The sequence below is a fragment of the Choloepus didactylus genome, chromosome 19 (assembly GCF_015220235.1).
Source record: "Choloepus didactylus isolate mChoDid1 chromosome 19, mChoDid1.pri, whole genome shotgun sequence".
Taxonomy (NCBI): Eukaryota; Metazoa; Chordata; class Mammalia; order Pilosa; family Megalonychidae; genus Choloepus; species Choloepus didactylus.
In genome coordinates, this window is record NC_051325.1 from 50692663 (window position 1) to 50716215 (window position 23553).

Here is a 23553-nt window from a genome sequence, read left to right on the forward strand (position 1 = left end):
AATAACTTTAAATTCAGAATTTCAGAGAGTAATAAGGCCTATGAATGAAATAAAAGAGAGGGATATAATAGGGAGAACCTAGGGGACAAGGGGCCACTCTAGATAGGGGTCCACAGAGGACATGTCTCAGGAAGACTTGGGGGAAGAAAATACAGGCAGAGAGAAGAGTGAATCAGTTAGGGTTATAGTCAGCTGCATAAGTAAAGGAAAAACAAAGATAAAAATAACAGTGGCTTAAGCCAGATAGAGATTTCTTTCTCATATACAAGAGCTCCAGCGAGTCCAGGCCTGATAAAGTACAACACAGTTTTAGGAGTCTAGGCTTCTTCTGTCTTATTGCTTCACCATGCCCAGTCTGTGGCTTCTACCTCATGGTCCAAGGTGGCTGCTCAGGCTCCAGCCATCACATTGCAGGAGGAAGAAGGCAAATATGTATTGGCCCCTTTCCTTTAAGGACAGTTTCGGGAAGTCACATACAACTCTTCCTCTTCTCATTAGCCAAATACTTAGTTACATGACCACACCTGGCTGTGATGGTGGCTGTGAAATGCCTGGCAGCCAGGCACCCAGCTAAAAATAAGGAATCTTATTTCTGATGAAAAAGAAAAGAAGGGGCAGTGGGAGGCAATTAGCAGTTTCTGCCACAAACACGAAATGCAAAGGCCCTGAAACCAAAAGGAATTTGATGCTTTCCAGAAAGATAAAGGTCCTGGTGGCTGGAGGGAGAGGTCATGGGGTAAGTGGGATGAGATACATGATGGGGTCCAGATCATGAGCAGGGGAGGAGTAACCATGGGGATGGAGTTTGGACAGCTGGGGTCTTCGATGTTGAGAAGATGTCTAAATAGCACGGGCATGTGGCAGCATTTTGTCCCAATGAATTCATTCCTCCTTCAGCAAATACCTAAGCCTATGCCAACTCCTGCCCTAGAGGCTGGGACTATGGTGGGCGACAAGACTGACTTGTTTCCTGCCCTATAGAGTTTACAGTCTAAGGGCAGTGGCAGACATCAAGCACATAATCACACACACCTAAGTTTTAAGTTGTAGTAAGAAGTGCTATGAAGAGATACGGTGCATTGGAAGAGGATAAAACAGAACTGACCCAGCCTGGGGGGACCAGGAGAGGCCTTCCAAGATAAATGACATATAAGATGAGGCCTAAATGTGCTGTGAAAGATGTAACCAGGCAAAGAAAGGAGGTTCCCAAATAGGGTGTGCACAGGCCTGGAGACAGGACAACTCTTGGCGTTTCAAGGAACAAAGAAGAGGCCACTAGGGTTGGAATGAAAGGACATCAGGGCCACGGCAGGAAATGAAGTTGGTAAACTAAGCAGGGGGGATCAGTCTGTGGAATCTGATCTTTGTCTTAAGAGCACTGAAGGCTGAGGGGATGACGTTTAGAAACATCCACAGAATGGGCCTGGGTGCCAAAACCATCTCTACTGTCTCCTCCCTACTGTGAGCAAGTCAGTTGTCCTCGTAAAACCTCAGCTCCCTCACCCAGAAAATAGAAATAAAAATAGTGTCCTCCTTTAAGGTCACTGTGAGAATGAAATGACATAAGTCATGTTAAAGGCACAGGGCCCCACACAGAGTGAGCACTCAGGAAATGTTAATCATTATTTTTTTTTACTTTATTATTCTCTGCCTCCACCATGGCCCTATAAGCTCTACAATCTCCATGTTTTGTTCATCTCTGTATATTCAGCACTACGTCGAGCACACAGTAAGGCCGCCTGGATTCTTTGTTGGGTGGATGAATGGAGATGAGTGGATGGGTGGATAGGTAGATGGGTAGATGGATTGACTGATCCCAGGTTAGGACTGAGGGGCCACTGGATTGAAGTGGACCTTGGATGTCATCTGGTTTGTACTCTCAGGGTGCAATGGACCAACTCCCCTTTCCTCCCCTGCCCTTCGGCCTTTCCAAAATGATGGCCACCACATCTTTACTCCTTGGTCCACAGGCTTGATAGGCGCTCCCAAAAGGGAGACCTGGCTACAGCTCAGAGCCGAGCTGGAAGCCCTGACCGACCTCTGGCTGACCCACTCCCTGAAGGCACTAAACCTCATCAATTCCCGGTAAGTGGGGACACCCATGTTCCTTCCTCCCAGCCAAGGGTGGCGGCTCCTCCACTTCCACAGTTGGGAGAACTGGCTGCCCACACTCTCACCTGTACACTTTCCAGACATTTGATAAAGCTCAGGTGTGCAAGGCACAGTGGATACCTTGGAGCATAGCCGACCAGACAGCTACAGATATTTATCAGGGTCCGGCAGAGCTAAAACCCTTTGTACAAAAAGTCCATCTTGTCCCGTCCACTCTTGCCCAGAACACACCCTCTCCCACACTCACAACATTGTCCTCTGCAAACCATTTTATAGGCTGTTTCAGATCATCTGGTGGGTGCCTAATGAGGAGAGGAGGGTCCAATTTCATTCTAGGCTTCCCGGTAAATTGCCTCCTGTTCTTTAATAAAATAATCTGGGCCAGAGAACAAATTACTCCCCTGCACTAGTGCCTAAAAATCTTGCAACCCACACGAGTGATTACAAACTGGTATCCTATGGATAGAATCCATCCTGCTGATGTATTTAATTTGACCTTATACTGTGTTTCAAAGATTGAAAAAGTTCTTATATAATTTCAGGTTTCTGAATTCTCTCAAAAGATCAGAATTGGCAGGTGCACTCCAGTTTACCTCAGACCCCACCTTCCCCTCTTGTCCTACACTTATTCCATATCACTCATTTATATTACTTGTTTGGCCCCTGAAGCTATTTGAGTGTATGATCCTTGAAATAAACACTTGTTTATAAAATAAGAAAATGTCAATGTGTCAGGCAGCCTCAGGCTTAAAAAAGAGGAACAGTTGGCGGACCCATGGTCCCTCGCCTCCCCTGCAGGTGACTTAGCCAGAGCCTCCAAAGCCCACCAAAGTTCTTACCCACTCCAGGTTTATACTGTGGGGTGGCAGTCCTGGCCACGTTGTACCTTTGAGTTCTGATCCCCAGTCTCTTTTGTCCTCAGGCCCAACTGTGTCAATGTGCTGGTCACCACCACTCAACTAATTCCTGCCCTGGCCAAAGTCCTGCTATATGGGCTGGGCTCTGTGTTTCCTATTGAGAACATCTACAGTGCAACCAAGACAGGTAGGGAGAATCCAGACCTCAGGGTGATGAGGGAGGGAGGGGGTGCTAGCTTTCCATCCTGGATATGGAAGTTTAAGGAAAATGGCTCTAGGGAAGTTTAAGAAACTTGTCCACAGGTGTGACTCAGATCCCCAAAACAACCCTTACAACCCACTTGCCTTTCCTCACTCTGCTCCTAGAAAAACTGGTTAGGACCACAGTTTTCCAAAATATGGGTATTAGGATACACGTAAAGTTGCTATAACAAACACACTCCAAAATTCAAGGACTTAAATCAGACTCAAATCTTATTCCTTTCACATAAGAAACAACAAAAGAGTGATGGAGGCTGGTGGAGCAACCCTCTTCTCAAAGTCATTCAGGAACCCAGATGACCCATTTTATTTTTCCACTATCCCCAGGAAGGACTAGTGAATAACTGAATACCTGGTATTTTAAGGCCAAAACTCAGGAAAGAACACCTCACTTCTACTCGTCTCCTCTTGACCCCAGCTTAGTCACATGACCAAACTAGCTGCAAGGGAAGCTGGGAAATGTAGTCTATAGCTGAGTGACTGTGAGCCCCCCGAAACTCATGGAATTCTGTTACTAAGGAAGAAGAGGGCTGTTCCCACCATAGTGTGGTATATAAGGCAATTTTAATTTAAGTGGTACACCCAAAATACATAGAAAAATTATTCTCTTTTTTAATTCTCTTTCAAGGAGAGAGTTTCAACTTATTGCTAGCTCATCTTTAACCCCTCTCTAATACTAGCTAATCTCCCTTGTTAACAAAGAAAACAAGTCTCAGGCTCAGCGCCTTCCTCAGATTAAGAGAATTTCATAACTAGAAATTTACAGCATCGTTTATCCTTGGTTACCTTCTTTTTATGGCAAGTAATACTGATTTTCTTTTTATGTTAGCAATGCTGATCCCTATTTAAATGAATTTATTTAAGTAAAAAAGAAGTGTGAGTTGATTTTAAGAGAAATTATTACTTAGGTAACAGTGATTCTCAGATATGGTCACAATTTTTGTGAAGGAGGTACTGGAATGTTTGAGAAACACTGGTCCAGGATGACATTTTTCAAGAGATGATATATGAACAAAGGGTTCAGTGATCAGATAAATTTGGAATATTCACAATGAACATGAGTATATCAAAGGCTCAGTGAAGTCCTGAAGAAAAGAAACTTTTGAACCCAAGTTTTTATTTGACTATAGAAACTTTTAACTTTAAATTTCTCAAGAAAAGTATCCTTACCTGGGCATATCTAAGCTTTTCATTTAACCTGCTGATTCTGTTTCTGTGTCAGAGGAATCAAATGCCATTGGAGAATGGTAAAGTACCTCTTACTTCCCACTTGGGGAGCCTGAGGATTAAAGAGCTGAAAGTAGTCAGTGTTGAACTAGGGCAGGAATTTGGCCTCCAGTTCCTTGTTTTAACTTGAAAATCATAGTTTAAAAAAAAAAAAAATAGGTTTCTGTTGTGATAATGCTGCGTGACAAACATCCCCAACACTCAGCAGCTTAAAACAACGAGCTTTTATTTCTCGCTCATGGGGCTGCAGGTCAGCTCCGGCTCTGCTGGGCTTGATTCCATGTTCAGGTCTGTTCTGCATAGCTCCTCGTTATGGAACTAGCAGCCATCCAGGACACATGCTCCTCGTATGAAAGGATGAAAAGATGAAAGAAGTGCAGGACCCACGTATAAAAAGCCACCCATGCATTTTTCCCATGGCAAGTCCCTAACATTCCATTGGTCAAAGCAAGTCACATGACCAAGCCCAACTTCAGTGGGGAGAGGAGTAGACTCCGCCTACTCCAATGGGAGGAACTGCAATGCGATGTGGCAGAGGGTGAGGAAGTGTAATTCTATTAACTCAGGATACGATTGTATCCACTGCTTCAATCCAGGAGGAGGGAACAGGTACAGAAGGGAATAACAGTCTGCAGCAAAGCTGGCCCCTAGAGCGGTAAAACTAGTGGCTCAGAGCGCAAGCTCTTGAGGAATCCTGGCTCTGCACTTACTAGCTGGGTGCCCAAATGCGAGTGACTTCACCTCTCTCTTCCCCAGTGTTCCTGTCCATAAAATGGACCTTCATCATAGGATAAAGTGAAATAGTGTGTGTAAAGCAGTTGGCACAACCCAGCAGAGTGAGTCCGGTGCTCACGTGGGGGTGCTGTGTTATTGTTACTCCTGCTGCTGCCGCCATCCTCCGCAAGGGTCCACCAGCCCTGACTGAGCCTCAGTTTCTTCTCCTCTAAAATGGGGATTATATTAATTCCAATGTCAGAGGATTGTTGTAGTGATTAAATGAATTAATATAGGTCGATGGTTCTCAACCTGGAGTGAACCCCCCCCCCCTTCCTCCCAGGGAACATTTATTTGGGTTGGCATTTTGGGTTGTTAGAACTGGGGGGCAGGGAAGGTGCTACTGGCATCTAGTAGGAAGAGCCCAGGGATGCTGCTAAACATCCTCCAGTGCCAGGACAGCCCCCACAACAGACCTTTAACCTGGCCCAAAATGTCAACAGGGCTGAGGTAGAGAAACCCTGATGCAGGCGAAGCACTTAGAAGAAAGCTCAATAAATGACAGCTATGATTAATATTACTGTTATTATTTTCACTATTATTATGGTTATTAAACCTTGCTGACACAATCCTGATGAGCAAAGATCTGAATCGAGTGCCTCTGGATTTATGCTGCTGCCCAGACATCTGGGAAGGAGGAGAATAGGAAGAGGTGGCCACCCAGGTAGCAAGACAAAGATGCACAGGGGAATCTCCATGAGGGCAGCCTTTGCCTGGGTGTCAATCCCAGACCTCTCCTTTGCTCTGCGATCCTGGGCACATCTCTTCACCTCAAAGAGCCTCAGAATCCTCATCTGTAAAATGGGCCCACCACTCCTTCGTCAGAGAGCTGCAGTGACACCAGAGCCTACTTCACCCCTCTGCTCTGCCTCTTGCTGGCTGTGTCACCCTGGGCGAGCTTCTTAACCTCCCTGTGCCTCAGTGTTTTCATCCTTCACCTGGGGAGGGTGGTAGTGCTCACTCGTAGGTTTGACCCTTCAGAGGGAGGTCTCCTGCACGCAGCACGTACTTCATTAGCAGTTGTTATTTCCCCAGTACTAGGTCCTCCTGGACTTTTTCTACTCTGCTTTTTCCATGCATGCAGGGAAAGAGAGCTGCTTCGAGCGGATAATGCAGAGGTTCGGCAGGAAGGCCGTCTACATCGTCATCGGTGATGGTGTTGAAGAGGAACAAGGCGCGAAAAAGGTACTTCCTTCAGCCTCTCAAGCTGCCTTTTCCTCCTGTTTTGAGCCTAACTTGTGGTTTTCGAGGGCTCTCTAAACAGACTTCCTCTGCCTCCCCACGGCTGGCTGGGTTCTCTCCTTCCCAGGCTCTTTGCTCGCTAGTCCATTCCCATTTGCAAATCGCAGAAGCATCCTGAGTAATTTCCTTCTGCAAATCCCCCGCTCCGTGCCTTTGGCTGCCACCCCTGGTAGCCCTGGCTTGTTTCTGGGACAGCTCCTCAGGAGCCCAGAGACGCTCCATCAGGGCGGGCTGGTTGGGGGGCTGCTGCACGTGTGTGTGTGTTTTATTGAATGCTTACTGATCATATGTTCCAGGAACCCTTCCCAGTTAATAAAGACAGCATTAAGCTAATGAAAAAGAAAATCCCACATTTGTGATCTCGGCCTCATGAGGAGAGGGGAAGGGGTTCTGGTGGCTGTAGCTCTGTTCTCGGAAAAGCAGCAGCTGCCAAAATCCCAGGGTCTGGGCCTGTCAGCAGCATCCCAGAGACCCTGCCACCCCCCTACCCAGAGGCCTGGGAAGTGGATTGTTAATGTCACAGAACTTAATTTGGGGGGCCTGGTTTCCCCCTTCCCTCCTTGGCAACAAATACCAAGGAGACACAAAAAACATTAAGGTTCTCAGCAGATGAAACCCCCAAGAAGAGGGAGACCTTACAGGTCCTGAGAGATGGCTGGGGAGAAAGGAGCTTAGGAGGCCTTGGCATCTGGTGCCTCGGCCTGGAAGGCTCCGGGACTCACTTTTCAGCCCTCAGCCTCAGCACGTCCTGAGGGAAGACCCCCCTGCCCGACACTGACCCCGCTTTCCAGCCAGGGCAGCCTGGGACCCCTCCCTGCGGCCCTAGTCTTTCTTCAGGCCATTCCCCTTCTGGTCCGCTTGCCTGTTGCCTGGTTGCTTGGTCACGGACTCTCCAGCTATCTGCAAGTTCCATTAGCTGAGCACCTACCGCGTTCCCGGCCCTGTCCCCCATGCTGGGATCCTGCAGTGAGCAGAAGAGACGCGGCCCTGCCCCTCCATGCTCACAACCCAGGGGGAAGAAGAAGGGATGGGAGAAGAGGGGGACCTGGGCGTGGTCAAGGCAGGCCTCGCTGCAAGGTAAAGTCTGAGCAAAGAGCAGGAGGGGTCATGGGACAGCCCAGGGGACGTGAGAGAGGGGTGTTCCTGGAGAAGAAATGCAGAGGGCTGCAGTGGAGGGCAGGAGGGGCGTCGGGGGTGCCTGGGGCCATTGGGAGGACCTCAGCTTTTACTCTGGGCTTTTTTTTTTTTAATCATATTTTTTTATTGTAGAATATAACATATATACATAAAAGTGCTACAGCTTTCCAAGTGCAATTTAGCAAATAGTTAGAGAGCAACTTTCAAAGACTATTACAGGTTATGATTCCACAGTTTCAGTTATTTCCTTATTATGAAATATATATACAAAAAGGTAATAGCTTTCAAAGTATGATTTAACAAGTAGATATATAGGAAATTTCCAAGTTGTTATGAATTATAGCACCATAGTTTCAGTTATTTCCTTATTGTGAAATATAACATATATACAAAAAGGTATCGCTTTCAAATTATAATTTAACAAGTAGCTATAGAAGAAATTTCAAAGGATGCTATGGATTACAGTTTCACCATTTCAGTCCTTTCCTTCTAACTATTCTAATACCCTAGCAACTAAGAAAAAGAAAATAATATAAAGATTCAATATGCATAATCCTTTGTTAAATTCCATCTTGTCTGTTCCTACCTATTCCTCTAGTTTTATCACTTTCCCAATCTTCAGGGGTGTCTAGGCAATGACCACCGTAACCTGTTCATGTTGAAAAGGGGACACATCTAGTTGATGTTCTTAAAGAGGCTGTTGCCTCTGGGTTTTGGGACTTAGCTGGCATAGGGGCACACTGAAGGATTCAAGTTTCTGATGAATAAACTTAGTGAGTGAAGCTTTATTATAGAGTCCCAGATTAAGGACCCAGGTATTCTTTAAGGTTTTCAGGACTGTTGTTGGCTTGGGCTTATCATATTGTGGTCATTTGGCATATCTAGGTGAAGCTTGCATAGGAGTAACCTCCAGGACAGCCTCTTGACTCTATTTGAATTCTCTTAGCTACTAAGACATTATTTTGTTGCCCTTCTTTTGGTCAAAAAGGCATTCTCAGTCTCTCAGTGCCAGGGTCAGGCTCATTCATCTTGGGGGTCCTGTCCCACGTCGGGGGAGGGTGATGAATTTATTTGCAGAGTTAGGCACGTCCCTCCAGCCATCGTCTCTCTTCCGTTTTTGTCAGGTGTCCCCTCCACGTACTGTGGGGGACCCTCTGTGGCCGGTCATACCCCTGAACCACAGTCCCTGGTGTCCTCCAGCCCCTTTCAAGTTAGTTTCATGGAGGAGGAGAAGCCCGTTCTGCCACACCTACTCTGCCATCTTCCCGGAAGTGAACTCTTCTTTTTTAAGCATATTTCTTTAGCTTGAAAAATGAGTTGATTTAAAGGAAAAAAATAAGTAAATAATAGGAATACGGTGATACTCCAGGATATGGTCAAAACCGAGACAGCCAGTCACGCAAATTGTCAAGTAACCATCAGGTGGATTGTGGCTGCGTTGCCTCAGGAGTTAGTGTTTTGGAAACGGTAGGAATCACATGGTCTGTGGCGGGAGATTGCCTTGGCCTTGGCCATGGCCATGGCCAGGTTTTAAGGAAGTTTCTGAAGCCCCCTCTTTCCTGTTCCCAAGTTCAGAACTGACAGCTCTCCCCCTACGCATGTGACAGGGTGCAAAGTAAAGCTTTGCCTCTCACCAAATTGGATTGGAGCAGCCGGCTCAGGCCTGCGACCCCAGCTCCCTCACACCTGCCCTCTGGCTCTCACCTGGAGGCACAGGCCCCGAGGCCCAGGGCGGCCACTGCCCAATCCCTGCCTTCTCACCAGCCGGACAGGAATGCTCTGAACTGCCCCCTTTACTATCCTGAAATGAAATACTCTGGGCAATAATCCTACTTAGAGCCGTCGGGTCCAAAAAGTCAATATGGAATGGTGCTCTCAAGGAGAAAGAAAGGGAAAGTCGTTTACATTCAAGATAACGTGTGATTCTATATGCAAATTTTGGGGCGTGGCTGCACCGAAGACAAAATACAGCCCAATGCGCGCACCCCACTCCTTCCAGGTGGACACGATGCTGCAAACCCAGAGGGACACAGGTGGGGTGTTGACCTTTCTAGTGCACTGCATCATGCTGCAGCCCAAGATGCAATTTTTCCAAAAAGCTAATCAACTCATGAAAAGGTTCTGAATAAAACTCAGGGAAGCTGAGTTGCACTCCTGGAAAATTCAAGTTTTATTGAAACCATGCAAAAGATACTTTTGCATTTATATGGAGTCCAGGCTCAGGCGTTACAAGCAAGTCTTACACATTCTGAATGTCTGGCAAGACATGGGAAAATCATGCAGGTCGAAGGTGTGTGGGATGAGCAGGACGCCTGGCACCCCTGCCCCACCTATAGTGCCCCAAACCATTGATAGTCAAAAATCACACTGGGTGGGGGGCAAGATTTTCCCCTTTGAGATCCACTGTCTGGTGGTCATCTTCCCGCACTCGGCTGGGACAAGGGTGAGGCAAGGGAGGTGCCTCGGGCTCTGCTCCTACAGAAACGTGAGACCCAGGAAGTACAGACTGCCCCAAATTCATGATTCTGCTGGTTTGGGCTGTGTGGCCTTAGGCAGATGCCACCACCTCTCTGAGCTGCCTTTCCTTAGGTGGCAACTGAGGGCAGTGGGAGGACCTGCCTCACCAGCTGCTGAGAATATCCGTGTAAGGACCCAGCAGAGGGACCTGGGCACGGTCAGCTCTCCAGGGCCCACAGCTCTGCTGTCCCTCCCCAGGGCTGAGGAGAGGGCTGAGGAAGGATAAGACAACCTTCACAAACTCAGAGGAGGTCCGCTCATCCTGCAGACCCTAAGGAAAAAGAAGACATGAACGCTGATTTGCACACAACTTGAGCACTTGTTCTGTTGTTTGCTCAGAGCCCTTGGGGAGAATGCTTTGCCCGGACCCAGCTGAGGGTGTGGCTGGGTGACCTCCCACAGGGGCTGGGCCACTGGGTCTCCGTGGGGCCAATCCTGGACACCAGTGTGGTCAGAGATGCCAGACCGTGGCTTAAACACCTACCAGCATGAGTACGAGCGGCCCAGGGCTCCCATGCTCCTTCTGTCTTGTTGCTCTGCTTCTCCCAGGATGCTGCACGTTCCATGGAGTCCAACATGACTCCCACCACCCCCAGGTCCACCATCCGCCAGCAGGCCATTCAAGGGGGAACGGGGGAGAACACACAGCAGGTACATGCAAACCTACCTGTGACTTATTCCTACTGCCTGGTGGGGAGGAGAGAGGGGGTGAGGGAGTCTCAAAGACCCCAGACAAGAGTGGAGCTGCCCACCAAAGAAGTCTAGGGCACCCCCCACACACACTGAGCTCCCTTAAAAATCACTCAGTCGGGGTGTCTGAGGCAGAGGCCCCAGCTCATTAGCGAGAACGCTGTCCGCCAGCAGCCCCACTGGCCTGATGGATGGGAGCCATTAGCCCCGGCCGCCGGCCACCTGAGCACCGTGAACTATGGCGACAGACAAGGGACTTGGACTGTTCCTGCTGACAGTGTTGTTACTGTCTCCATTTTAGTGGGTCATTTGTCTCCACCTCTCCACAAGTGATAAATCCACCGGCACTGCGGAGCCCTCAAGCTGGGGATGGAGGAGGCTGAGAGAGTTTTTTCCACCTGTGCTCATTTTCTCCCTGAAAAATGAATTGCACTTTTCCAAGGGGGCAGGACTGGCTGGGCGGCAACCAGAACCCAGCTTTGCAGTCGAAGTTGGGGCAGGGAAAGGAGGGCTGGGGGTGGGGGGAGTGAGGAGAGGGTGGGGAGAGCCGGGGCAACCAGAAGGCCTTAAAGAGGTTGCATCTGTTCCCATGATTGAGAGTTTTCTCCTTCCCTTGAGCTGGAGTTGTTTAGAAGCTACAGAACAAGAGGGGAAAATGTGCTCCTGGATGGCTTTGCTTGAGAAACGCCCTTCCTCCTCCCCTCTTTTCATTCCTTCAGCAAATATCTCTCGGGCAGCTGCAAACTCATCAGGGCCCGGGCTCCTTCTATCTGTTGCTGCACCGGTAGGAGGTTGCCCTCGTTTTTGTGATCCAAATGGCCACCGCCATGTCGGCGTTCCAGGCAGAGGGAGGAAGACGTGGGTAGAGAGGAAGAGGGGGCACACTCTTCCTTTTAAGGGCACAGCCCAGGCGTGCACACATCTCTTCTGCTCACACACATGGCGAAAGTAACACAAGGCCAGAGATAGGGAGCCCCGGGGGGTGTCAAGGAAGGCCTCTCCTGGAGGAGAGATTGGAGTGGAGCCCTCCTGTCAGTTTCCTCTTCCTGCTGTAACAAATTACTGCAAATGTAGTGGCTTAAAACAGCGCATGTTTATTATCTTTCGGTTCCGGATGTCAGAAGTCTAAAATGGGTGAGCAGGGCTGGATTCTCCAGCATCTAGAGTCTGCTGCATTCCTTCTCTCGTGGCCCCTTCCTCCATCATCCAAGCCAACAGGGTAGCATCTTCCTTCTCTCTCTGATGCTGCTTGTGTTATCACATCTCCTTTTCTGACTCCCACTCTCCTGCCTCCCTCTTTTCCCCCATGAGAACCCCTGTAATTATTTTGGGCCCATGGATAATCCAGGATCATCTCCCCATCTCAAGATCCTTTCCTTAATCACATCTGCAAAGTCACTTTCCCATATAAGTAGCATGTCCCCAGGTTCTGGGGGTTGGGCTGTGGACATCTTTGGGGGCCATTATTCTGCCTCCTGCCCACCAGAAGGGTGGAGATGAGCAGAAATATACAGAACAGAGCCCCAGAAACAAGAAAGGGCTTGGTGTGTTCCAGGGGCCAGAAGGCTATATATTTTCCAACATATATGCACAGAACCTTTCTGGGCAGCAGAATTACAAGAACTCTGGACATCCATATGCTCCTCAAGCACCATCTGGTAACTTGGTAAATAAAAGGACAACGACTATAGCAGAAAATCCATGTAATGATGGCTTGCTCACTTAAGATTATTTGTAACAAGATGAGTTGGTTTAGTGACCCAAAAATTCACGGAGCACCCCATTCTATCCTTTTGCACCACCTTCCTCACCATCTTTGGCTTTTTATTTTCTGGTTCATTGTCCCATGATCACAAAAGGGCCACCACAGCACCAGACATCACATACTAACATGACAGCATCCAAACAGGAAGGGAAGGAAAGGAGGAAAGGGGTTCTTCTCAGGTGCCTCTCTCTAATTGTGGAGGAAAACCTTTCCCAGAAGCCCCAGTTGACTTCCTCATTGGCTTGAAGGGGTCACACAGCCGCTTCCAGACTAAACACTGGCAAACAAGGCTGAGATTGTCATACCTGGCTTATCACAACCGTGACTCATCTTCCACATCTGGGCATGGTACTGCCAAATTCAGGGTTCTATAAGCAAGGAAGAAGTGAGGGTGGTGGTTGGGCAGGCTACAGCCTTAGCCAAAGATGAAATTTCCCAATGATAAAAATGCAATTGAGTTCCTTCTCTGGAGCCAGATGGCCTGAGTTCAAATCCAGGCTCTTTTCTCCCTGTGCCTCAGTCTCTTCATCTGTAAAATAAGACTAAACACAGTGCCTCTCTCAGAAGATTATTGATCAGGTTAAAGGAGATACTGCACGTAAAATGTTTTGCACAGGGCATGGCGCATAACAAGCTCTTAACAAATGTTGATGATTTTATTATGGCAATGATTGGTTATGATCTTGATTATTACTGGTTTGTCGCTTGGGTTAAATCTCTTCTCCTTCTGTTTCATCCCCCACTGGTAAAATGTTGCTTTTTGGTTTGGTTATTCAGTGAGCTAAACATAAAGCCCCTAGCACTGTGCCTGCTCAACAATGGTAGCATGTAAAAGTATTACTTAAAACTTTAGGTACTATAGAGACAGAATGCAGATTGCTCACCTCAATAATTTTTTTAAAATCAGATATAATAGGCTTTTATACAATAAAATCCAACCTGCAGCATGACACACAAGAATTTTATTCCACTAGTCTTTCTCCGCTTCTCACCCCTACACACACGTACACATGGACATATACACACGCATATGGGTGTACACACACGCACACACATGCATTTACACATATGCACACATGCCACGGCCACTCCACGTGACTTGAGTCCCCAGACCCCCTACCTCTTGCCGCCTTGTATCTCCTTTGCTCACCCAGGGGCACCCTGCCTGGGACACCCCACCCTTCAACTCCTGCCAACCATGACGTCCTCCCATCCTGTACAGCTCACTTCTCATACACCCTCCTCCTCTGGGACCCCTGTGCAGCCCCCACCCCCGGTATGGCCACCAAAAGTCTGTTCCTTCTGGCCAGCTCCCATAACATTTTATTTATGCCTGCCTTAAGGGTCTCTTTTTCTCTTCATAATGTAGTCATTTATTATTTTTGAAACTACTGAAAACCTCCAAACACATCCTTCCACCTATTTGTGCACATATATATGATTTTTCCTGTCTTCCCTGACCTTGTCCTATATTTATACAGCTATGTCCTTAGGATCCTAGATGTATTCGTGATAGCAGCCTGTGTTTAATGAGTGCTTAGTATGTGCCAGGCACTGCGGTTATTGAAGAGCTGCAACAGTTGTACACAGCAGGTGTTTTCCCATTTCACAGACAAGGTAAATTTCCCAAGTCACCCAGCTAGAGATGGTAGAGCAGAGCTTTGGACCAGGTACTCACTTATAACCATCACACTATAGAAATATTTTGCAGATTTCCCACTCCACATTAGTGATTTCTTGCCATAATCTACACACCACTTCTTAGCCAGTCACAATTTTTGTTAAATCCGTCCACTGCCTATACTATTATCTCCTTAATGTTCTCCTTTGAATCCACTCACTTTTACTTCGTGAAAACCTGACATCCTGACAATAAACATAAAGCAGGCATCACCTGCTGGGAAGAAAAGGAAAAGATAAAAAACAAAAGCTACGAAGAAAACAAACTAATGTCATTCTCTTCTAGCTAGATAATACAGCTACCCAACATGCTCAGACACTAGTTTGTTCAAAACGGAGATTAGCCAAGAGTCAGGGAGGGGTTCAAGACACTCCAGCACCTACTGAGCTTGCTTCTTTTAGGAGCAGGAGCGAGAACACATCTTTAAAGGCACAGCTGCCTCATCGCGGTGTAACACACGCCAGCGCTGCCTGCGCCCCCACTGGGAGCGGCGGTGGGAGGAGTCAGCCTTTTGACACCTGCGCGGCGCACGCATCAGCCAATCAGAAGAGGCGCGGGGGGGGGAATAGCGACGCGGCAGCCGCCCTGGTGGGCCGGGGGCAGGTACCGGGGCTGCCAGAACTGAGTGCGTCACGGCTTGGGAACTGTCCCCTGCAATGACTTTATACGCTTCCAACGCCAGCTGCAATTTCGGGGGTTCCCCCTGCCCCCTCAGGTTCAATAATTTGCTAGAATGACAGAACTCAGGGAAGCACTATACTTAGGATTAGTTTTATTACAGTGAAAAGGGTACAAATAAGAGCTCTGGAAGTTTCTCAAACACTAAGCTTTCTTGTCCTCAATTCGTGGAATGAGAACGCATCACCCTCCCAGCACATGGATGTCTATTTTCAATCAGGGAAGCTCTGCTGGGCACTTACTGGGGGTTCATTACTTGTCATGATTGGTGGAATCAGTGCCCCTGTGGTTGAGCTCAATCTCCGACCCCCTCCTTTCCTAGGAGGTCAGGCTGTTGTCACATGGCTCGACCAACCCCCTAATCACATGGTTGGTCTCCTGGTTTGGCAGCCCCCCCACCCCACCCTAACTAAGACCACAGGCCATGGCTGGCCCCACCCATCATCTGCTAGTACAAACCATCAGGTATGGCCTGGGGCCCACCATGAATAACCAGACACTCCTGCCCCCACCCCCACCCACCCCAGGGGCAGAGACAAAGCCCAGACTTCTTTCTGAAGGCCAGATTCCTTACTCTGTATCCACACCCTACACTGACCTGGGTGCGCTAAGCCTTGGGCACAGATGCAGGGGCTGTGGGGGCGGCGGCGGCAGGGCCCTAACCTGGAGGCTGCTGTCTTGTGTTCCAGCACAACATGCCTTTCTGGAGGATATCCTGCCACGCGGACCTGGAGGCATTGAGGCATGCCCTGGAGCTGGAGTATTTATAGCAGAGCCAGCAGCACCGACAGCTGGCATGGCTAGATGCATCACACCCACCCAGGACCCCCCGCCTTGCCCGCCTCCCCAGCGAACACTCCAGAGATCCAGAGGCTGGACATCCAGGCATCAGGATGTATCCGGGGTCCATCTCAGAGCCTGTCCTTTCCATCCACACCAGGTTCCTGAGAAGCAAGCACCCCATTATTGGCTTTGGAATACTTGACTTGGGGACAAGTGATCGCTGAGTCCAGACTTTTCTACAAGACTCACAGAACAAAAGCAAGGAATTGCTGGTTTGAGGGGAGGGCTGGTGGTTAGGAGGGGCAGATTCTTTTTTTTTTTCCTTTTTAATTTATGGACTAATCTCATTATTCCGGTATTATGCTCTTGTACCTGTGTTGGTGTTTTTCTTAGTCGTTGGCTTGGTTTTGTTTTTAAACTGGCATGTGGGGGCAGTTCACAGTTCTAATTTAAGCACTCTCTTCTCCAAGTTGTGCTTTGGGGGGGAACAGTCATTCTTTGACCATTAGTGAGAGAGGTGATTTGGGGCTGTTGGGAAGACTATTGCTTATTTTGGTTTGTAAAGCCCTTACCTGATGTCATGTGGACAGTGCACGTGCCTTATGCTGCCATCTTGTTTTCTAGGAAGAGGGGACACTGGGAAGGGAGCAGTACTTTGTGATGGATAAAAGGCATTAAATAAAACCACGTTTACATTTTGAAGTTGGGTAGGATGTAGCTAATTTATTGCCACTCTTGAAGTTTCCAAATATGTTGGTCTTTCTCAGGACTTTTCAGTTAAAAAAGAATAAAATTCAGCTTAAATGGCTTAAGGCAAAAAAAAAAGGGAAATTGTGTCCAGGAACCTTAGGCAATGCCTGTCTTCAGGGGTAACTGGACCCAGGTGATCAAATGCCCTTCTCCTGTGTTGTCTTAATGCTCTGGCATGCTCTCCCGTGGCTCCAAGATTGTTCAGCCAAACTGTACCTGCAGAGAGAGAGCTCCTCTCTCTCAGTACTGGCAAAAGCTTCAGTATTGTCTCTCATTGGCCATCCTTGGTCATGGGCTACCCATGGACCCAGGTTTAGGGTTAGATCCCTCATGACCAAACAATAGGGGAGTACTGGTCCCCAAAGGGAAAATCAGTGAACTGCTGCTGAAAGAGGGGGAAATGGGGGTTGGGTGGAAAATATCATAGGCTTTCATTCTAATTATTTTCTGATGGATGGGAAGTAAATGAAAGATCCAGTGAGGGGACAGGTAGAGATATGTGGAGAAGTTCTGAGGACATCTTGCGTGCCACTGTTGCCCCTAGAGGACCAAGCAGGGCCTAGAGCCATCTGATTTGGATGCTAAGCAGAAATATGGTCTCCTCTGTCTATCCATGTTGGTGAAATCCGGGTGATCAGCTCCCATGAGAGATGGGAGATGACTTGACTATTAGAATCTCAGAGGTAGAATCTCTGATGGGTAGAAAACCATCACCAATGGTAAGATAGACTACCCCACTAGACTCTGAGCTCCCTGGGGGGCAAGTACCATCAGTTTCATCTATTTATCTTCAGAATCAAGTACAAAACCTGACAGAAAGTGGAATCCCACTATACATGGGATGGAAGGCAAGATGGAAGTATAATTGGAATCATAGTCAGATAGAGAATTGGATGAGTAAACAGACATTTGGAAAGATGGATGAATGGATGGTCAAACATCATTGGGTGAGTGGAAGGGTGGATGGATGGTTGGTTAGGTGACTGGATGGTTGAGCGATTGGAAGGTGATTGGATTGGATGGTTGGAGGATGGACAGAGAAATGGATGGAAAACAATATGGGGATGGCTAGATGGATGGTTGGATAGATCATGGATGGATGACTGAATGATTGTGTGGTAAGATAAATGAATGGATGGTTGTTTGGATGAATGAATGGTTCAGTGGTTTTATGGAAGGAGATTGTTAAGTGGGTGGGTAAGTGGATACTTGAATGGGTGGGTAGATGTTTGGATGGGTAAATGAGTAGAGAGATTAAGAGCTGATGGTTGATTGAAAGTAATGATATAATGGATGGATATGTGGATGTGAGAATGGTTGGTTGAATGATTGTTAAATGGAAGGCCGAATGGAGGTGACAAATCTCTTTAGTTGCCTAAAGCATATGGATTAGCCTCATTTTTATCTGCCAGAGTAGGCTTCTTTTGAAATAAGTTCGAGGATGTGACCAGAGAAAGAGACTGTTGGAGCTGTGAGAAAATGGGCCTTCTTGTGCATTGCTGGTAGAAGCTGAAATTTCTTCCTAAGGAGGAAAAGTTGGCAATATCTATCCAATTGATAAGTACGTATATCTTTCTACCAAGCCATAAAATAAAAAAAATAAAGCCATTTCCCATGTATTTATATGGAAATATCTCCAAAACATATTGCTATGTACAAAAAAGCCAGTTGTAGAACAATGTGTGGTTCATTCCACATTTGGTGTAAAACAGGAAGAAAAATAAGAAATATATCTTTGTATTTACATAAAGAAAATTTGTAAGACTATACAAGAAATTAAAACAGCCACCTGCTGGGGGCCGATAAAATCAGATATATGGATGTACTGGTCCCCAAAGGGAAAATCAGTGAACTGCTACTAAAAGAGGGGGAAATGGGGGTTGGGGTGGAACTTGTTTAATATGTTGAACTTGTGAGTGGATTACCTGCAGGAAATCTTAAAAGTTAGATGTCAGTTCCAGAATAGCCTGTGGCCCTGGGGAGCTGCTTTCTAGCTGCAGTTGCCCCCAGTGGCAACATTAGCCTTTCCTTGCATGCGCCATGGGGCTGGTGTGAAGGCTGTGGCCAATGCAGCAAGGAAGACTGTTCTGGGAATTGGGCTTTGAATCTCACCCCAACCCAATAAGCTTCAGCCCTTGGCCCTCACTGAGTCACTGTTGCCAAACCCAAGGGCAGTCTCATTTGTGTGAGAGTTGGGGACCCCAGGGGAAGCCCTTTGTTAAGAAGTTTGAGAGCAGCTGTGATGCATTCGTTCATCCCTCTAAGGCTCAGTGAGGGTCTGCCACTTACCAGGTGCTAGTCAAGGCTTGTGGTTGCAGAGGGCAGAAAAGACAGATGGAGTCTCCACTCCTGGAGTGACTTTCCCATGGAGGAAGCCCGATAAGGAAAAAGGCAGATTAATACTGTTAGACTCAGACTTTGCCATTCAACAGCCTCAACCTGCAAGAGAAGGGGCGGGAAGTGCTGAGCAGTCAGAAGCAGCCCCACCCCACCCCCAAGTAAAACAGGGCCTTTACACAGCCCAGGTTAAGGCTTTCCTTCATGCTTGAGCCCCAGCCTAAGTCCCCTTCCCAGAATCGCCTGTGGTCAGCAGGAAAGGGGGATCATGAGACCCTCAGTGGGGGTGGGGTAGAGGTGATCTTAGAATTCCAGTTTAGCCAGGTTCAAAGACCCTTTGAATGGGGTCCTGAGAACATCTTTTCGAAGAGGTCACAGAATCTGTCCAGTGACATGTTTAGGATCCTGAAAGAAATACTGGGCAATGCGAGGTAGAGTGGGAGCTGCTTTAGACTGGAGGGAGGGGAAGGGTCACCTCTACGAAGGCGACTTTTGAGCTCCGGCCTCAGTGATGAGAAAAGCTGGAAAAGAATCCCAGGGAGAGGCACAGGAAGTGCAAAGATGCCAAGTGGGGCACAGCTCACGAGCTGGAGGAAAAGCAAGGAGGAAGGAGGTGCAGCCGCGGAGCAAAGGCCCTGGAGTTGGAGAACAGGTCCCCGATGGGGCTCCAGGGGGAGGCTGGGGCCAAGTCAACTGGACCCTGTTGGTCCTGGATTTGGGGGTTTATTGGAAAGTCAGTGAGAAGACATCCGAGTGTTTTAAGCAGGAACGTGGTATGAGCTGATTGACGTTTTTTAATGTAAATGAGGAGAATGGTTTGAAGCAGGGAAGGAGGGAAGCAGAGCAGCCAGTCAAAAACAATTGGTTCCTTCACAAACATAGAGGAGAATTTTTTAACCTTTACAATTTACATACAGCTTATTGCACAGATCTCAAGCGAACATCTTAATGTTTCTGCATATGATCACACATGATCACCCATATCAGATGGAAGACGTTTCCAGGCCCCCAAAAGGCTCCCTCCAGCCCCTTTCCAGTCTATATCCACATTCCACCACTGTTCTGATTTCTATCACCGAGATAGGCCTGTTATATAACTTTCATATAAACGGACACAGAACGGACTATTTTGTGCCTGGCTTCTCTCGATCATAATATTTTTGAGACACGCCCATGCTGGTGCATGTTCATTCTCCGCAAATGAGAATACTTGAGTAGCAAGAACGCTCAGCCGTTTGAGCACAGAGCATGGCTTCGCCAGCCCCGGCAAAGCATGTGCTTGCCGCTGACCACCAGAGGGCAGTGTGAGCCCACAGCTGGCCTGAGCTGCCCGCAGGTGCCACCCCGCGTCGGGCCTGGAAATGAGCTCTAAAGCCAAGGAGTCCAGAAGCATCTTCCTCCAGCTGTGCCCAAGCTTCAGAACTGCCTCAATGAAATTGCCCCACCATCAGCCATGCCTTCAGCCCAAGAGTTCACGATAAGTTGACCTTCTGCAGTGACTGTTAAGGGAGAGGAAGGAAGCTCAGAACTTCCCTCACAAAACTGGCAGAGCCAGCAGGAAAGCTCTTCTTCTGCCCCCAGACCTCAGCGGAGAGCAGTCTCTGCAGTGAGGCAAGTGGACCCCGGGGTGGCTTCAGGAGCAATCCAGCAGCCCACAGGGCTGGAAAACACTTCTTCCTGCACATTGCCTAACTCTTACCAGTTGACTTCTCTAACTTTAAATAGTATAACTGTAATAATAGTTAAAAACGATTGAAAAATTATTGGGGATTTATTCTTATATCCAGAAGTTCATTCTAGGATGGTGATATCCAGCTCCAACCAAATACTGATTTTAGAATTCAACCATTAGGTATTTGGCCAAAAGCAAGTCTTTGGTGATCTCCAGTGGTAGAGGAGGCAGGTGTCTTTTTGCTCTTCCAGAGCCCATTCATGAGATGCATCCGTGTTGCTGCGTGGACTTGTAGTTCATTCCGTGTAAAGGGGAATATGAGTAACAAAAATGCTCAACCGCAGGGATTTGGGCCCACAGAGACCCAGCCCACCTCTCTCAGCCCTTGGACTAGACGGGCCACCAGGTGCGGTGTGGTCAAATAAGACATTGCAATCACAATCCCAGCTCCTGACATTTATGAAGTGCTTGACCCGCATTAACTCATTGCATGCTGGACTTCATCATTCACAGCTGTAAAATGGGGGCGATAATAAATCCATCCTCACAGATTTGTTGATAGGACTGAATGCATTCAGACATGAACAACTTTAGAATAGCATGTACACGTATGTGTGTCATGCGTGTGTATATAAAATAAATGCAATATATTTCACAAAGCAATGCCTACCCATTCTACTGTGATGTGTCCTGTTACTTTCCATCTTATTTTATTTCAATTTTTAAATGATCACTATCCACTAACTCAATATCACAACCCACTTTTTGAAAAACACTGGTTCAGAACAATGTTTGGCAAGCAGTAAACTCACCCAATGAAATGTCGTTTTTATAAAAGCCTCAGAGAAGGAAACAGAGGCTCGGCGGCATCGGGGATTACCTACAACCTCACGGCTGGAAGGGAGCAGAGCCTGGACTCCCACACAGTACTCTCTGATCCTAAATTTATGCTCCTCAGCCAGAGGTTGCAAAGTGGCAGTTCACAGCCAGATGTAGCCCAAGATAAGTTTTCTTGCTCTTCACATTGTTTTTAAAAACTTCAAGATAACTGTTTAAAACTTAGGAGATTTCACTCAAAATCTAGATTTTTGGTTTCTCTAAAAAAAGAAAAAGAAACAAATTGGAAGATATAGCAATGCTGGGCCTGCATTTGTGCATGATCAGCTGGAGCTGCATCACAGGCGCCCCCTTCAGCTGACACCAGTGCTTTGCAAGTGCACCTGTTTGCCACAGTCCCCACCACCCCCCAGATGTCTCTCTGACACAGGCCAAGCATTAGTTGTTTATTATCACACATGCTCTGCTGTTTTCTCTCTTAGTGGAAAAATACTTTTCTATCAAAAATGGAAAAATGAAAACTAAACCAAGGGAGTTACATGTTTCAAGAAAAGTATAGCTATGTGAACATTTCTTTGTAGAACTGAAGACTATTCCAACATGTTTAATATGCAAAGAAAGTGAGTCTGTTTTTTGCCTTACCTGCTTCACTAGTTTATGCTCTCTGCCTGGTCCTACCTCTTATTTTGGCCACAGCTCTGCCTAGAGGAGACTGGGTGACTAATAATGAATGAATGAATTTGTGACTTTATACAAAAGCTTTTCCAATGACAACTAAGATATAGTGATGGTTAAGAGCAGGAATTTTTGAACCATCAGACTGGGTTCAAGTCCAGCTCATCCCTCTTCTGGAAAGCTAAAAATGTACTTCCCAGACCCCTGTACAGACAGGGTTCTGGAGTATCTAAGGGCCCACCAATCAGATGCATTCACAAGGACTTGGGTTTGGTACTGAGTTAGGCAGGGAGAAAGGTTCTGTGCATGGGACACCCAACCTGCTAGCACAGAATGGAAGCACAGCTGGTGCATGTGGGACCCAGCGGCTGGTGCGTCTACTCTCTGATCCTCTGTCCTGCTTGCTGGTCCCAACAGGTAGCAATGGGCCCCCCTGGGCAGCCCAGTCCTGCAGTGTGGCTCCTGCAAGCTCAGACCCGGATGGGTTTCTTCGGGGCCCTCCTTATGATTCTGTGAATGCTCTTAATGTAGCAGTCAGAGTCCAAGCAGGGAAGCAGGCCAGAGCCTGAGATTAGTACTTAATTGTGGGAATTAGATCTTACACACTTGTAGGAGGAACTGCTAAAGTGAAGGTCTGAAAGGGGGAGCTGGAATCAAGGGGAGGCTGCAGAGGGGGGAGCTGGTAGAGAGAGCGAGGGGGTGCCACTGCCTCTGCAGCCAAGTGATGGGCCTGGGGCCCATGTCCAAGAGTCAGAATGGGGAGCTGGGCGCCGGGCGGAAGGGAGCAAGACAGCTGCAGCCGTCTGTCATGTCTAACCAAAGCTTCTTTCTGTCTTCGAAACCTCATAAAAATACCTCTTTTGGTCAATTTAACTCAGAGCCTTACAAGGAAGGGGATTCTGGGAAATGGAGTTCCAGCCTAGCCATACTGACAGACATAGTAAGTACAGCACAACTTACTAAACCCTTCTGTTTAAACTAGCTGAGCCAATTCCAGTCTCCACAACCAACCTGACTGGGACCTTGGACAGTTTGGCAGTGGTGCTATCACTATTTTTATCAACCCCAACACCTCTGGCTTGGACAAATTCCCACTTTATGAGTCTGCAATAGAAAAAGCCTGAATCTCACATTCCCAGCCTCCTTTGCAATTAGGATGTAGTCATGTCACCTAGGTTCAGCCAGTCATATACACCCAGGCAGGACCCAGGTTCAGACAGACAGATACACCCACGTGGGACCTAGGCTCAGCCAATCCAGATACACTCACACGTGAAAGCAACGGAACTGGATTCTAATGCATGGAATCAATCTAGGAATCCAGTCTGGCAAGGAGGCAGAAGGGACTTGCCCACTGTCATTGATGAGAGTTGCTGGGCCTAGTTGCACTGATGAGGGCAGGATTTCATGCAAGTCCCCACAATGTAATTCAAACACTGTTGGTGGATGTGCCATTTCCTAGTCCTCCCAGAGTGGAAAAATTCCATTTCCTGCTCAAATTGGCTAGACTGGGTTCTGTTGTTTCCAACTAAAAACCTAACCCCTCTGGATTCATGTA

At 47.6% G+C, this 23553-nt stretch overlaps 1 protein-coding gene across 2 annotated transcripts in view; it reads left to right on the forward strand.

Moving 5' to 3' along the window:
* Nucleotides 1-16407, forward strand: part of EYA2 (EYA transcriptional coactivator and phosphatase 2) — a 261616-nt gene extending 245209 nt beyond the window's left edge. For both annotated transcript variants that reach the window (XM_037811465.1, XM_037811466.1), the window contains exons 12-15: nt 1971-2085; nt 3035-3156; nt 6316-6416; nt 15631-16407. In XM_037811465.1, the coding sequence (XP_037667393.1) occupies nt 1971-2085; nt 3035-3156; nt 6316-6416; nt 15631-15711 (419 nt within the window). In that variant the 3' untranslated portion in view covers nt 15712-16407. The remainder of the gene's footprint in view (nt 1-1970; nt 2086-3034; nt 3157-6315; nt 6417-15630) is intronic.
* The last annotated feature ends 7146 nt before the right edge of the window (nt 16408-23553 follow it).